The following is a 16753-nucleotide window of genomic DNA, read 5'->3' on the forward strand; positions in this document are numbered from 1 at the left end:
CTAAAAACCAACATTGTGAGTAACTGTACTTTATATTTTGTAAGTAGATTTAGCACCCCAAAATATATACATTAAAGTTTCTGTAAAGTGTATTACAAGGCTTTTTGTGGTTTTACAATTTTAATACAATACAGTCTTAGAAGAGATCCGTTTTTTTGAATAGTTCAGTGAACTGACCTTCTTAAACACTTAGTCTAAAGTAATTTAGTTGACTAGAAACAGCATGCATTAGATTACAGCTTTCCCAGTGAAATATTTAAAATTATTCATGTCATTCTCACATAAAGGTGTTAAACATCTAAATATTCTCTTGAATTAATGTTTAGTTTTTGATTATATCGATTATATTAGGACCAATGTAGTAGACAATCATACCAGAGTAAGGAGCTAATTAGCAAGTTTATTTAGCTTCAGTTTTTTGAAATACATCAACAAACTTAATACTATTTTACATAAAATAAGAGATGCTTTATAAAAAATTATGTGCAGACAATAGATATACAGTAAAGAAATAGCAAAAAAGCTACTTGCATTACATGCACAATACATGTAAAAACTTCATCCTAAGTTGCTCATATAATGGCCTAAAATACCAAATTTTATTTGTCAAATACTTTATGGATATATCATTAAATCTCCTTCTCATACACACACACACACACACACACACACACACACATCTAGATTTGCTATACTTGTGGGAATTCTTCATAGGCGTAATGGTTTGCATTTTCTATCCCCTTACCCCAACCCTATCCCTAACTTACCCCTTAGAAGAAACCTTCTGCATTTTTACTTTAAAAACTCATTCTGTATAATTTATACGCTTCAATTTAGCTCCCTACGGTGACACAGGGCCCCATGAGTTAGTGTGTATTCAGGTTTAAGTCCCCACCAGGATATAAAAACAAGATTACACACGCACGCACATGCACACACATGTATATATAATAATTCTGCATCACATAAGCATTTCCCCATTTAGAGCAAGGCAGTGTTTTAACGTAAAGCTTCAGAACTTAATTTCTTTTGGTCCAGTTCTTCAGGTTAATGTGTCTCATTTTTATTTATGATGGCGTTAAATCCAGACACTCTGTAATGTCCTTCTTTAGAAAAAGTCCTTCATTTATGTTATACAGTTATGTATGTTATACTTCCGCATCAGAGAAGGACTTGCTCCCGTTCTCTTTGTGACGAATGGTGGGCATTGAATTTGTGCAGGTATTTGTGCGTGAAACTTCCTCTGTGAAAGCGCTTTCCAAAACCTTCAGGATCGACTTGCGCACCTTGTCTTTAAAGTCTTGTCCCATGAAAACATACAACAATGGGTTCAGGCAGCTGTTTAGGAAAGCCAAACTGGTCACAATGGGAATTCCAACATTGGTGATATATTGCAGGGTGGAGCTGTATTTCACGTGGTTTACCAACTCCATGAGCATCAGGATATGGTAAGGAGCCCAGCACAGGAAGAAGGCGGTGATCACAGCAGCAATGATCTTGAAGGGACGTCCAGTTCGGCCAGTCATAGAGCGGTTTCTTTGGAGACGATGAATGATGACTGCATAGCAGGAGACGATGATTAAGAAAGGCACCACAAAGCCTATGATGAAGCGGGTAATGATCATGGCACGATGCCGTAGCTTACGGAGCTCCACCACCTTTGGTGTTTCAAGGTCATCGGAGAGTGCAAAGTTGTTGAAGCAGTTGATTATGCTTGGGTTGTAGTGGTCAGGTGCAGTGTCCCTGAAGACAAAATAGGGTGAACTCAGCACCAGGGCAAACAACCAAACTCCAAAGCTCACCACAGAAGCCCGGCTCACATTCCGGTGGTTCTGTGCCCAGATCGGACGCACCACAGACACACAGCGGTCAACGCTGATCACAACCAGAATGTACACACTCGCAAACATGTTGAGGAAACTGAGAGTGCTGTTGAATTTGCACATGAACTGGCCAAAAGGCCAGTGGAAGCCCATAGCTGTATAAGCCACACTGAGAGGGAGAAAGGCAGTGAAGAGAAAGTCCGCAACAGCAAGGTTCAGAAACCAGACCGTGTTGACTGTCCTTTTCATTTTGAATCCAGTAACCCAAATGACAATGCCGTTGCCCACCACTCCAAGTACAAAAGCCAGACTGTAGACTATGAGCGACATGATGTTAAGAGATTTCCTGAGATCTGTATTCTCATCATAATCATCCTCATAATAGTCTTCATACTCGGACGAATTATTGAGAGAACTGTTAGTAAAATTGTATTGATCCATCATTGTACCTTCAAACCTAGGATGACAGAACAGATACGGTATTTAGTAAACAGTTATAAGCATTCAGATTTGATCTAGAAAGAAAAGGAAATTATTGACTAACATGCTGTTCTGCTTTTGACCACTGGAGGCCAGAATTTGAGAAGTAAGTGAGGCTTTGCGATAAAGAAAAGCTCTGAACATCATCTGAAAGCATTTTCTCTACTCAGACTTGTTCAGTTTCACATGGGAATTCTCCATCTAGTAAAACATGTAATTTTTCCTGTTTTATGGTGAACGTGTGACATCTGTCTCTAAGTGCATTAAACTGAGCTCATGCAAAATGTCACAAAACCGTTTTTTTCAGTTTGTACATCAGTTTATTCCATGGGCAGACATCAAGGGAGTGTCGTTTTTTGTATAACACAGTTTTATGTAGGCTACGAATATAAGTAAAAGTCAAGTAATACTATATTGGAAAAACTCTGATTCATAGGGGTTCAAAAATGGATTAAAAAAAAAAAAAACACAGGCAATTCTAAGATGTCCCCAAAATGCAAATATTATACTTGTTCCGGCTATTGTTAAAGCATTAAAATGGTTATAGCCTATATACAATGCAAACGATACACAGAGCTTAGTTTTTGTTTTGATCTCTGTTGCAACAGACATGTAAGTTGACCCACATGGAAAGATGCTCAATTGACTGTAGCCTAAAATGTTCATACATTTGAAAAATTATATTTAATCACGCTTAAAAGTTGCATGTCAAAATAAAACAATTTTATTAAAGAGCGCTGCTTACCTGGAGTTGGTGACTTACACAAATAATTCTTTCACACCTGTGACTCGCGAGAGCAAAACTGCAATAACCTCTCTTGTTTCTTGTCGGGAAACTCAATCCCAGTTTGCAGTGACGTCACATCACCACCCTCTTCGTTCTACTCGGTTGTTGTTGCTGATGCTCGCTTATTTATCACAGTTTCATAGTATTGTTCCTGTAGGTTTGAACACAGCAGTGTGTTTATGTCCGTAATGCACTGATACTGTCAGACTAACCATTTTTGGAGATGACAAGCCTCTCCTACGGGTTATAACTTGCTGAATGTTTCCAACATTTGAGAGCTCTGGAATGACTGCGGTTTCCCGAATGCGGTATCGCAAGCTGCAATTCTCTGACAAAAACAGCATGTTTGGAAAAACGAGTTAGGCGTTCTCATAAGTGAAATATCGAGTCACTCGACGACGTTCGGCAACGTTAACGGTGTAGATCATTTAATATACATTTGCACCCTAGTAAAAAATAAATATAGCTACTAAAATGTATTTGAAGTACATTTATTTCATGTATACTACAAATAAATTTACATTTATGTACTTAATAAAAATACCCTGCAACTGTACTTTTGGTATACTAAATTGGTATACTTAATTAATAAGTCTGCTGAATTGGAAAATTTTTTTTTTTTTATTTTATTTATTTTTTTTTTTTTTTACTTTAATTGGCCGCTAGTGCTAACGTCCAACTTAAGATATATTGAAGTATATTTGATTGTGCTACAGTGTAACTATTGCAAGTCTATCTCTGTGGTTCTCAACTCCAGTGCTCGGGGCCCACTCCTCTGCACATTTTGTATGTTTCTGAATTGGACACACTTAGTTCGGTTTATGGATATTTCTCCTAATGAGCTAATGCTCTGAATCAGGTGCGTTAAATGAGGGGGACATACAAAATGTGCAGAGCAGTAGGCTCCAAGCACTGGAGTTGAGAACCACTTGTCTATATGTCACTATCAATAACTGAATATCTCCTGCATGGCTTTTCTAAAACTTGAATTCATCTACTTCTTAAGTTTATGGACAGACCATAAATGCTTTAAGTGTGCCATCTTTTAAACTTGAGTTGTATGAACTTCTATGCAAGTATTTAAGTACAATGTGTTTTATTTTGAATTTTGAATATACTGATAACATGGACAGTATGTGGACAGTAAAGGGACTGTTGTCTTGAATTACACATGAAAACTTACATAATCACTCACGAGACAGACCACATTTACTTAACACACTAAAGACTTAAATGTGAAACATGACAGCGGTAACCATTAACAAACCAATAATTCTGGGTATCTGACATTGTAAGACAAAATGTTATTTATGCTAAAAAATTAACAGAAATATACATAAAACAATATAAAAACAATTTATCAATATGCATAACCTAGAGGATGCTGGAAAGAGGTTTTTTTTTCTCAGAAAGGTTGCAGTAAGGCACATAGCTTCCTGTTACGTTGACAGAAACCACTAGTTCCTAAAATAGAAGAGTAAAAACAAATATACAATTAACTACATTTTAGTAATATTTACTATATCTAATTAAAAACATTTAGTATAAACTTGTTACTTTGACAATTCATTCTACTTTTTAAAAATATTTTAGATGATCTAGTTTTATATTCACACAGTCAAACCTGAAACATAACTTAAGCCTCCAAACCAACACCCAAAATATTTCATGCAATGACTCATGCAATGACTTTTTTTTTCTTCACCAACGTGTTTTATCTCTTCATCACTGGCCCAAGGAAGTGTTTGCTTGAGGTTCAAATGCAGGCCTTGGTTTGACTGGTGAATGAATGAACATTGATGTGTGTTTTATATTTCTCAGCAGGACATATGACAAATCTGTCACTGCATCTGTTTGTGATTTACTGTGGGCACAGCTGCCCTGTGTGTCATGGTGTCTGCCTTGATTTGTCAAGTTGTATTCAAGGCAAAACATGACCAGCAGTTTGTAAATATATCTTTTAAGAGTAGACATGGTTCCCAAGAGCCTTGAGATTATATATATGACACGAATATACATAATCATTTATGGTTATCATGTCATTGAGGGGTCTCAAGAAAGAAATTGAATCAGATCCACATAATCAAGGCTAAATATTTATGAGGCTCTGCAAACACTCATGCTTACACAGCTTTACACAAAAGGTTTCTGTCAAAAACTGGTCCTTTTGGCCAAACTAAACACTGGGATGAGCAGACAGAGACAGTTTTGTATTCTGCTTATTTTGGAATACAAACAATATGTCACTTCCCAAAGAGTATCAAATGAATATGTGCAAATATTATTAAAGTGCGTTTGGCAAATACAAACATATCAAATAGCTAAATTTATACTTCTGATGTTTGGAAGAGGTCATTTTATTTTAAGCTTTTTGATTCATATGGCTGCTAATTATAAAATACTCTTTCCGCCTGATATTAAGATATTTATTTTTTATTTAGCTGATCATAAGTGGTCAGTGCTAAACAGGTGAAAACTGAGTGTAAAATGTTTTGTGATTAAATGCGTGTGTAAAAAACAATTAGGAATAATTACTTGCAATCATAGAATGACCAAGTCTAATAATTGATATGCATTCATAGTACAAAGTCATGTAACAGTATTTATGGGAATATACACAAAACACAACATGGTTATGATGACAGTTTTTCAGTTAAATCAGTTTTTACCAACTGGAATGGATATAAAAGGGTTTAGAGAACTTTTTCACATTATAAATTCATAGTTGTCCTTTATTGCACAATATACATATGCAATACCACAAGCTTATTTGGGCAATATAGTCACATTTATTGGTCAAAAATTGCAAACACAGCAACGACTGTGAAACATAAGAAAATCATAATCAATTCAAGCTGTAGAAGGGCACTGTGTAGGTGGATAAGCGCTGTGAGATTACAGTTCCCTTTCCACCCCTTCTTCCCATGGAGGTTACAGAAACCGGACGGCTTCTTTTAAGACACACCCAACCTACAGAGATGAGGACGGGCTCTGGAACCCCCCTACGCTCCTTTATTTATTATACACCCTCGTAGCAGAGACTTGCACGTTGCTGTGTGGGTGTATTGTGAATATTGGCAGCCAGTACATGAACCTAGAGTTCTCAGGGGTTCAAGATGAAGTGTTTGCCCTGGACATCTGTGAGAATGGAACAATGTTGGGAAATCGTTATTAACAGCGGTCAGAAGCCGTTTGGAATCATCTGTGATTTGTTTCTGTATTTAACGATGTGAATCCATAAAAAACAGACAAAAAACTACATATGGGAGAGTTCATTTGTTGCCAGAGGCATGTCTATTTAATCACATCAAATCTAAACTTAAACCCGTGCGTTTCATTTAAGTTCTTAATTAAACGCATGCAGAATTGTACTGATATTAATGTGGTCTCTTTGTGCACAGCTAACCCGTTTTGACGTCAGAGTTCGGTTTGTTTGGATATTGTGAACGCTGTCTGGTGAACTTCTGAACCGTACCCGAGTCCGCCTCGGAAGCGTGGTCTGGGTGCGTTTCGAACTCCGGTACAGTTTGCTTCTAATGTAAACGCATTCGTACTAAATCACAGTAGTGAACCGTTATTAATGACATACGAATGGATCAAACGGTGTATTTATTGTTTACTCACTAGCTTTCCTGAAAAGCGTGACTGACGCGCTGAAACAGAGAAAATGTATATCTCAGTTCTGCTCGCAAAAATGGACTCCTGTGTTCTTTTGAACCTTTGCATTACACTCGTGACAAATAGACACATGTGCCGTGGTATGTTGGCGCTTTGGAAAGGAAACAAAAAATTCAAAATCCGAAGTACAAAAATGAAGCGAGCAAGCATCAATTCATTTTGCCGCCACTCTGATGACGCAAACATTTGTCACAAGCTCCGTGGGATGGCAGTAAAAAGTATTTTTCTACTAAATAACGAAACAACCTCAGTGATGCCAATAAATAGAGAACTAATAAATTAACACTGAATGGGGAAAAGATGTATAGTGGTTTGGGAGAAAAGCCGTGCTCAAAAGGGAAACAAGCAAAGGGTAAGAGATATATATTTAAGAGATATACAATAGTTAACGAGTTAAACAATTAATGGTTTTAAATTCTGGTCTAAAACATTTTAAGACAAACTTATCTGACCTTACACTTATTCTTCTTCTTATTTTATTATATATAACATGTAAAAATAGTATTGAATAGTATTGAAAATAATATTGATTGATTGGAATCAATAGCTTCAAAAACTGCCTCCTATTGTTAAAAACTATTAGGATCATCTCTCCCAGGGTCACTCAAAGCTCCAGCAATTATCATCATAACCCTTGCATCAAGATCTCTAAATCACATTCTATGGCTCATTATAAGGTGCACACGAGAGTTGTCCAATTTCAGCCCACAACCTAAATGACATGAATCAGAGATGGATTATTATGCAATAGTCTGGTTTTGTATACAAAAATGCAGTAACAAGTTCTCAGCTGCAACTAAACCCTTATGTTAAGAAAATCTTTAAGGGTGTTATCAGTAAAACCCTGTCTATTCCAGATGTGACTGTCACCTCCTGTCGCGTCAAAAGCACAAAAACATCATAATCACTGATGTTGTTTACAGTGGGTGCGCAGCACTGTTAGTAGACTGGTGTCACTGGTTTCTATATGATTGCTACTTCCGGCAGGATAAATGGATGAGAAAATACTTAGCATTGAGATGATCATGTTACACTGTAAACCCGGATAAGTTCTACTAACTTAAAAAAATTGAGGCAACTGATTGCCGCTATTTTTTTAAGTTTGCAAACTTAAATATCATCAGTAAGCATATAGCTACTTACTTTGAGTACCTGTAAATTATAAACAAACATTAATTTAAATCAAAATATATATTTAGTGTTTTGTTCATCTTTACTTTAGTGCAACTCAAAGTTTTGAGTACTGACAACTTTAATTATTTCACTTAATTAAAATATCCCTCAAATATATATCAAAATTTTTAATTGATCTAAACTTAGTTTAAGGAGCTTTAAGTGTTATTAAATCAAATTATATAATTTACATAACTTAAATTGTAGTAGTAATGTTACTTAAATATTTTGTGGCAACTGATTGCCTTGTTTTTTTTAAGTTTCCTGTACTCAAATATCTACATTTTACAACTTAACAGTACAAATTACAAATCTGAAATCATTAAACAAAGTACAAAAATTTATTATAAAACATGAGACATTAAAACAGTTCTGTGCAATAAAAAGGCACACCAGCTCAAATAAATTACATTAAAATATTACCTTAACAGCCATTATGCCAACAAAAACTGTGACCACAGTTCTGTGCAACAAAAAAGGCATACCTGGCATGAATCAGCAAGTCATTCTTTAGAGCCAGCACCCTTGGCTTAAGTTTGCCATCATCAAGACCCAAAAGAACCTTCTAAATAAACTCAAACGTGTTGGCCATCTCTTTTGGATATGAGAGATCCAATGCATAGATTAAGCCAAACATCAAAAGGAAAGCATCAGAGTCTCTGAAGGTTTGTTATGACAACTCCATTCTCAAGGATGATCAAAATCTTCTCTGTATTGTACCGAACTGCAATGTCTGGGAGTTCTCGGATGACTGTCAAAAGGGCAACTGATGAATCAACATCTGGCTCTTCTGAATCATCTTCAATCTGGATGTAAAAAGTATTGAAACACAATTACCAAATGCTATCTTACCAGTGTGAAAAAAAAATGCTGAAATATAATCCTAAGAAATATGCAGAATAAGTGACTTACCGTGCATATTTTAAAGAATTTTGAGGTGTCTTCTCTCAGATACACAGGAAGTGCACAGAGCGCTGTTGTTCGCCTTGTGTGTACATCATGTTGATCCTTAAAGTTCACATTGAAAACAATGTTAAAAGTGGAACACACACGTTTTAGCCAGCACAAAACCAAACAATGCTAACTTGACACAGAATGAATGCCAAAAAGTTGATCAAGGCATAGATAAAACTCTTAAAGGGACAGTTCATCCAAAAATAAAAATTGTGTCATCATTTACTCACCTTTAAGTTGTTCCAAATCTGTATAAATGTCTTTGTTCTGATGAACACATGATGATATTGAGAAGAATGTTTATAACCAAACAATTATTGGACCCCATTGACTACCAGCATTCTTCCAAATGTCTTCCTCTGTGTTCATCGAAACAAAGTATAGTAAGTTATACAGATTTGGAACAACGAGCAAGTAATTCATGACAGAATTTTCATTTTTCTGTGAACGATCCCTTTAAAAGACACATTTTTTTTTTTTTTTTAATGTATTTTAAATCAACGGTTCTCAAACCTGTCCTGGAGGACCCCCTGCACTGCAAATTTTGTATGTCTCCCTCATCTACACACATGATTCCATTCATCAGCTTGTTGTAGAAACTGCAAGAACTAAATTGGGTGTGTCTGATCAGGGAGATATACAAAATGTGCAGGGCAGGGGGTCCTCCAGGAAAGGTTTGAGAACCACTGTTCTAAATTAAATACAAAAAATTCAGAAAATGTTTACTCATCACTTAGTACATGATAAATCCAAGTCATAGTTAGACTTATATATTTGGATCAAGTGATAATATTCAGTATATACAGTCAAAACAATGTCTGTTGAAGCATTAAACAACAATAATACCATGATAATACCTTTAAGTCATAAAAGTGCATCAGCAGTTTTTCCAGTCTTCGCTGCTCTCTGTCGATATAAAGTCATCAGGCGAAAACTGTGGCGGTCTAGCTCTGCGTAAAATGTGTTTGTTAAATTCTGGTTGGTAATGCGCTGAAATTCAGCACATACCTGAAACAGAAGACAAGAAAAGCATGTCACAAACCGACTGAATATATTAAATACATTTTTTAAACACACAATTAGAGTTTATTATATCTGTGATTCCAAACGTAGAGCTGGCCAGCATCCAAGGATCTCTTTCACTGGTGATGGACTAACTTTTGAATAATGACTATGCTGCAATTGAATGTGTGTGAGCAAGTGTGTTCTGGATTGAAATGAGGCTGTACACAGCTTACAGTCCCAAGCCATCCCTCTAATTCACCAAACAAAAATCTAAGACAAATTTACCTGGAAGTTGTCCCAATTTTTGTAACTGTAACTTTCAACTTGCTCAGCAGAGATCCTAAAAAAAAAAAAAAAAAAAAAAAAGTTGAAATTAAACCTAAACTTCAGATGCAATAAATAAACATTTAATTCAGTATTTTATTTATTTATTTATTTTTTTTTTTACAAATTTTTATATTTTGTAATAGAATTATATTTGCAAGAATGTGTGTCTCACCTTAGGAACTGCAATAGGAACAACGTGGACTCAATAGGCCTGTGAAGTTCAAACTAGTTTTATGCATCAAAAGGTCGAAGAAAAGATAACACAAAGAAAACTAATTTTCATCAAATGATCTGCAGCTGACTCCACCTATACAAAAATACACACATTTTCAGAAAGTCCAAACTGTAAGACTGCATATGTACTGCATCATTTAATATCCTTTTTTTTTGTAATATTCTTTCAAAACAAAAGACAACCTTATTTGGTATTTCTTAAAAAATGTTGAATTTTAACAGGCAGTGACAATCCTAAAAACATAATGCCAATGAAATAACCTTTAACTTCAGATTTACGTAAACATTTAGCGTCAACGGGGGAAATTTCATTAAACAAAATCTATGTTCGTGTAAGGATTATGTTACAAAAATGTTCGTGTCTCACCTTGGGAACTGAAACTGCGGGAACAGCGTGGACAGATGGACCGGACAGGCCTGTTAAGTTCAGACTACTTTTATGCATCAAATCGTCGAAGAAAACTATCCATAACACAAAGAAAAAAGATAGAACACGCACTTTCACCAGATAACCTGCAGCTGACTTCACGTATAGAAAGAATACACGACTTAATATGTTTAAAAATGTTCATGTGCGCTGCATCATTTAATATCCTAACGTTAGAGAAATTTAGATATGCTTGTACACTTTTAACTGGTAGCTCTATTCTAAATATTCTGAAAAACTGTACACATTAACTAGAAAACCTAACGAGCGTGGATGGTGTGAGTGTAGCCGATACCAACTATAAATAGACGGCAACATTATTTGAAACAGCTGAATACTTGCATATGTTTGTAGACATCCAAATAGAGCGCGAACTTCTGTGCATCTGTTTGAAACACGCCTGAGTGCACGTTCAGCGATGACGTCACTTTTTCGTAAAAAAAAAGACGCCACTAGAGGGCGTATGTTTGACATTAAAATATTTGATTATGGTTGAATCTAATTTTCAAGTTCCCTAAACTCATAACTTTAGTGTAGTTGTAAAAACTAAAACTAAAAATTACTGTTAACTTAAAACTCTGATAGATGTTGTGTAAACTGAAAAATAATAGTTAGCTAAACTTTTTGGCACATTTTGAGTACCAGGTACTTTACATTATAAGTTAGTTATACTGTTTGGGTTTACAGTGTAACATTTACTTTGACACTTCCAGACACACAGTTAAGTTGGGTGTGAGGATTTTTTTTTAACCTTCCCACTTTGGGGTTTGCTGCAGCCGCATGGAGAACATTACTGTCGAGCACTTCTTATTTTTAAATTCCTCTGACTTCAAAATTAATTGCACCCGTCAAACGAGCCATTCTAGTCCTGAAAGAGCATAAGCAACCAATCATGCACACTGCCAATACAGATGTGCGGAGGAAGATAAAGTTAGAATGAAGAGAAAAACTGGAAGACAGGAAAAGGGGGAGAGGGGGAGCGGGATGAGGGATAGGAGGGAGTGGAAGCTTAAGTGATTAAATGCATTATTCGTTTTGCAATAGTGCACCACCCAAATACTTATAAAACTGAATTTAAATTTCCCTTATCATGTTATTTCTATCTTGACTAATGCTGAATGTTGGATATTGGGCAGTAGAGAAAAGACATTGAGATTGAATTTTTCACAACCTCCAAGTGAGATTAAAGAAGACCACATAATCTGTTTTATCCCTCCCTACATAAATATTGCTGTGAGACATGTGTTTTAATTAAACAGTAAGTTTAAGTGATAGTTTATTTTTTGCTACATCACCTTATCAAAAGGTCAGATATGTTGTGGATTCATGGTTAATTTATGAAATCTGAGCACAAAGATTAATTCCTGTTTTTTTTACACTGCAAATTTTCATTAAGTTGTACTTTTTTAATTGATTGTCCTACGTTTTCCCATAAAGCTGTTATGAGTCATTCATAATGATGGTGTCTGGATGGGATATTAATAGATCCTGTAGTTTGCGGGCACCCAGGTCTCTCAAACTTGCAATTTGGTCAGCCAACATAAATGCCAATTTGGGTGTGTAAAACAACCAGGGGGGGCTAAGGGGCAGAGAGTAAGTTTGTGCCTGGGCTGGGGGCTTGGTTGGAGTAGATTCTTTTGTGCCGATGAGGTCAGGGTGTGGTCACGAAATAAACAGATCCAAAGGGCTGAAAATGAACTTGCTCTGCTCTCATCTTGTGGCAGTGAAAAATCTAATGAGGCACCATACAGACTTCCACCCTGTGTTTATGTAGCTGTTAGGGGAAAATCCTCACAACCCTATTCTAGTTCCAACCCTCATTTTAGCAGGGCAATCATTCGTACTGAGAAGCAAACGAAACCATTTTAAGTTTTTGCTGCAACAAGCTAGATTTCTTCTGGAAAGTAACACTGACCAGAAACCTCTTTTCCTGCTTTCTTTCTAAAATTAACACTGTTGCATTTGCTCGCATTTACGACTCGTCAGCTGCACACTACATTTACTATTTGATTTCTAGGCCCTTATTTAAAGTTTTATTTCTTAACACATTATAAATGTTAGGAATGTATTGCTGAAGACATGTTACAAAAACTGTGAAAAATATCAGGCTACTAAATTGTGGCGTTAGACCGTTAAACAATTTTTCACCATTTTTGTTCTCAGGATTTTTTTGGGCGGGCCTGAAATCACATCTCGATGATGCTTTGGCCCCTCCCCTAACACTGTAGCGCATTAACATCAGTGGTTCGTCCATTCAGTCGCAAGTTACTGTCATTACTGTTAGTTACTACAGCCTACAGTTTGCTATAGTTCCGTTATGTAAATGTATATTACCTCTTTGCGATAATTTACATAACAGCTCCTTCTCCTTGTTTAAACTTACTATATCAGGATCCTGCCCTGACTGTCTTGTCTTTGTTCAATGTTTCGCTGTTTGTTTTGTGTCTAAGCACATAGTTCTGTCTCTGTTTGTGTCTGCCACATGTTTCTCTTTTCCCACCGCCTTGTTTCCCCCGGCCACGCCCCCTTGTTTACCCCTTGTCTACTTGATTGTTTTCACCTGGTCCTCATGTGTGCTGCTCCATGTATTGGGTTCCTTTCCCTTGTGTTTCGGCTGGTTTGTTTTGGTGTTTACCTGTCTCTTGGTCCAGAATATATCCTTTGATCTCTTGCTAGTGATTTTGATCTTGCTCTTGCTCAAGTCATTTTGGATATCTTATCTAGTTATTGTTTCCTCTGTGTTCTCTAGTTCTGTCTAGTTCTTGTTTTTTATTTTGTGCATTGTAATCTTATTTATAAGTAGTTTCTTTTTTTGATTTAGATTTTCTTATGCCCTTGTTTTTGCAGTTTCAACTCCTTTTGGATCTTGGCTTTGTCTTTACTCTTAGCTTCTTTAGTTAGATTTGATTGTTTATTTGTCTTGATAATAAAATCACCATTGTCTGCTCATTTGCATTTGGGTCCTATTTCTTACAGTTCCTTGACGCCCCCAGCATTTGAGAGTAGAGAATAGACCAATTTGGTGTTTGCAAACAATTATGATGTTTTTTGTGGGCGGGGCCTAGCTAGTGGCAGAAAATTACACTTTCAGTCTATGGAAGCCATGGAATCAGATAAAAAAAAAAAAAAAAAGGTAAATTTAAGTTTATATTTTGCAATTCTGAGATTATATCTCACAATTCTGATAAGAAAAAACAACTCGTCATGCTCTGTTTTCCCCTTGGCTCAGAATGATGAGTTTATATCCCACACTTCTGGCTTTTTTCCAGAAGCCTGAAGAAAAACTCACTATTGTTGAGTTAAATCGAGTCATAAAGTCCGAAATACGAGATATAAACTTGTATTTGCGAGGAAAAAAAGTCAGAACTGTGAGGTAAAATAGGTAAATGTAAAATGTTATAAATAGTATTTCATGCTGTAACTATATTAATGTAACAAATTATGAACTGCATATTACTGAATATTATGTAGATCTATTGTTTAAATCAAATTAATACTTCAAAAGTAGGTTTTATCCATTAGTCTGTCCATTTAAACGTCTATTTTAAGCTTCAAAAATGGCATTTTTGATGACAGTATTCTATAAAATTGATTTTCATTCTGATATCCAAAGTCACAAAAATAAAATTTTTTTTCTTTTATTCCATGGATTTTACCTGTTTCTCTCCACTTGTTACCAGTGTTTTTCTCCAACCACAATACACATGACACATGATGTCTACTCCAAATTAGTTTCGACTGCTTGTTTTTTCAAGATTTTGGTAAGTTATTTACTTGGCTTTTTTTTTTAATCATTCAAATTCGGCTGAGTGGTTAATAACACATTTTTCTGTGGTGTGACAAATTCGGAACACATTTAATATTGCTTTCAATGAACTTAAAAAAATAGTTTAGAGAAGCGTTTTACTGATTTGACTGTAAACATTATTAAACTGTCCGTTGTATTGAATCAACTAAATCACTGTATTGACTGAGAGAGTTAGAGTTGACCCTGTAACCACACTAAATGGCCTCAAGGTTAACTGTTTATTTCCAATTCAAGTCTACTTCAGGATTTGGGTGGATGGGAAGGGCAGAGTGGTGCATAACAGCTGTGAAGAGATCAAGAATTTTGTTATTGAGTCAAACATTTTCTCCCCACTTTTGCTTGGCCTGTCTGACCAAAAATCAACATAAAGCGAGTGCTGGGGTTTCTTGCCAGACCCACTTCCTATTACTTGTCTCAAATTTCAGCCACAGTCTTTGTAAGCAGTGACACAAATATGTAAGACTTCACCGCAATGACTGCAAACAGGCAAACCGATGTATAGTTACAACATACTCTTAGAAAATCCGAAAGACTGTCTAAAACAACATATTGGGATGTACAGAGCCAGTGTCCCTTAGTGATAATAAGGACTGAATGAAGAAAAAAGATTCTTTGTTTTCCACATGAACATAACCATGAGAAACCACATGAGAACTGCACATATGCATTTTAGGGAGGGGAAAATTGGAGCCAGGCAACTGGCATATGGACAAAGTCAATAAACCTTGCCGTATACATGCAAGAGAGGACAGTGAAATTTTGTCTTCCCACTTTTTTTACTTCCTCCATTGACCACATTTAGCAAACACTTTTTCATCATCTGAAAAAGGCAGCATCTGTTAGGCATATGCTGCTTTTCTGTGGAAGCACATATTTCAATTTCAGTTCCACATCTGTGGTACTTGGTGTGGATATTAACACAATGCCATTAGAAAGAAAAATGCTGTAGCTTCTGTCTTTTGCACAACATGTGACTTTTAAAACTTGAGCAACTTTAAAAACAATGGAATGATGAATACAACTTCATTTTGCCAACATCTGCAGTATAACATTTGTGTATCTTTGTTGTGGTTTTCATGTTTTTATTTGCATCTGTACTGTTGTAGTTTTTCCGGTTCAGCTTTCCTGGCAGTCCATTTTTTATTTTTTTTTATTTTTGGTCTATTCATACATACAGGACCTTGCGAAAGTATTCACACCCCTTCATTTTTTTCGTTTTGATATGTTGCTGCCTTATGTTAAACTGCTTTAAATTACTTTTTTCTCCACTTCAGTCTACACTCCTACTACACCATAATGTCAAAGCAAAACAGAATTGTCACAACTTTGTAAATTTATTCAAAATAAAAACCCTGAAATAAATACATTGCACAAGTATTCATACCCTTAAGTCGGTATTTAGCTGAAGCACCTTTATGACACGTTTTGCACATCAACATTTGCCAATTATCTGCCATTCTTCTCTTCACCTTCAAGCTCTGTCAGCTTGGATGAGGGCAGATGCAAATTTTTAGGTTTCTTCAGAAATGTTTGATTGGGTTCAAGTCTAGGCTTTGGCTTGTCCACTCAAGGACATTCACAGAGTTGTCTATAGGCCACTCTTGCTGTGTGCTTAGGGTCATCGTCCTGTTGGAAGGTGAACCTTCTGCCCAGTCTGAGGTTCTGAATGCTCTAAACTGGGTTTTCATTAAGGTTATCTCAATATTTTGGTGCATTGAGCTTTCCTTCTACTCTGACGAGTCCCTCAGTCCCTGCCACAGCATAAGGCTGCTACCAGCACACTATACCTTTGGGATTGTACTCTGCAGGTGATGAGCAGTGCTTGTTTTCCTTCAATCATGGTGCTTGGACTTGAGGTTCATCAGACCAAAGAATCTTGTTTCTCACAGTCTGAGGGTGTTTTAGGTGCTTTTTTTTTTTTTTTCTTGCAAATTCCAAGTGGGTTTTCATGTGTCTTCTTTGAGGAGAGAATTGGCCACACCACCATAAAGACCAGATTGGTGACGTGTAGCAGTGATCTTTCTGTAAGTTTTTCCCATCTGGATCTGCAGCTCAAC

General features: G+C 36.1%; 1 protein-coding gene and 1 long non-coding RNA gene across 3 annotated transcripts; both read right to left on the reverse strand.

Moving 5' to 3' along the window:
- Positions 1–389: 389 nt before the first annotated feature.
- On the reverse strand, positions 390–3295 carry fpr1 (formyl peptide receptor 1). Its single transcript, XM_051130557.1, has 2 exons — positions 3049–3295; positions 390–2280 (listed from the first exon to the last, which is right to left on the reverse strand). The coding sequence occupies exon 2, from the start codon at positions 2265–2267 to the stop codon at positions 1149–1151; it is 1119 nt and encodes a 372-aa protein (XP_050986514.1). The 5' UTR covers positions 2268–2280; positions 3049–3295; the 3' UTR covers positions 390–1148.
- A 5139-nt stretch (positions 3296–8434) lies between these two features.
- LOC127178804 (uncharacterized) lies at positions 8435–10922 on the reverse strand. Of its 2 annotated transcripts, XR_007829440.1 has the most exons (7): positions 10829–10922; positions 10400–10534; positions 10186–10240; positions 9753–9903; positions 9126–9254; positions 8854–8949; positions 8435–8747 (listed from the first exon to the last, which is right to left on the reverse strand). It is a non-coding gene; the product is annotated as an uncharacterized LOC127178804 (long non-coding RNA). The 2 variants fall into 2 exon arrangements; XR_007829439.1 differs by lacking the exon at positions 9126–9254.
- Positions 10923–16753: the final 5831 nt, after the last annotated feature.

This window comes from Labeo rohita, chromosome 16 (assembly GCF_022985175.1).
Source record: "Labeo rohita strain BAU-BD-2019 chromosome 16, IGBB_LRoh.1.0, whole genome shotgun sequence".
Classification (NCBI taxonomy): Eukaryota; Metazoa; Chordata; class Actinopteri; order Cypriniformes; family Cyprinidae; genus Labeo; species Labeo rohita.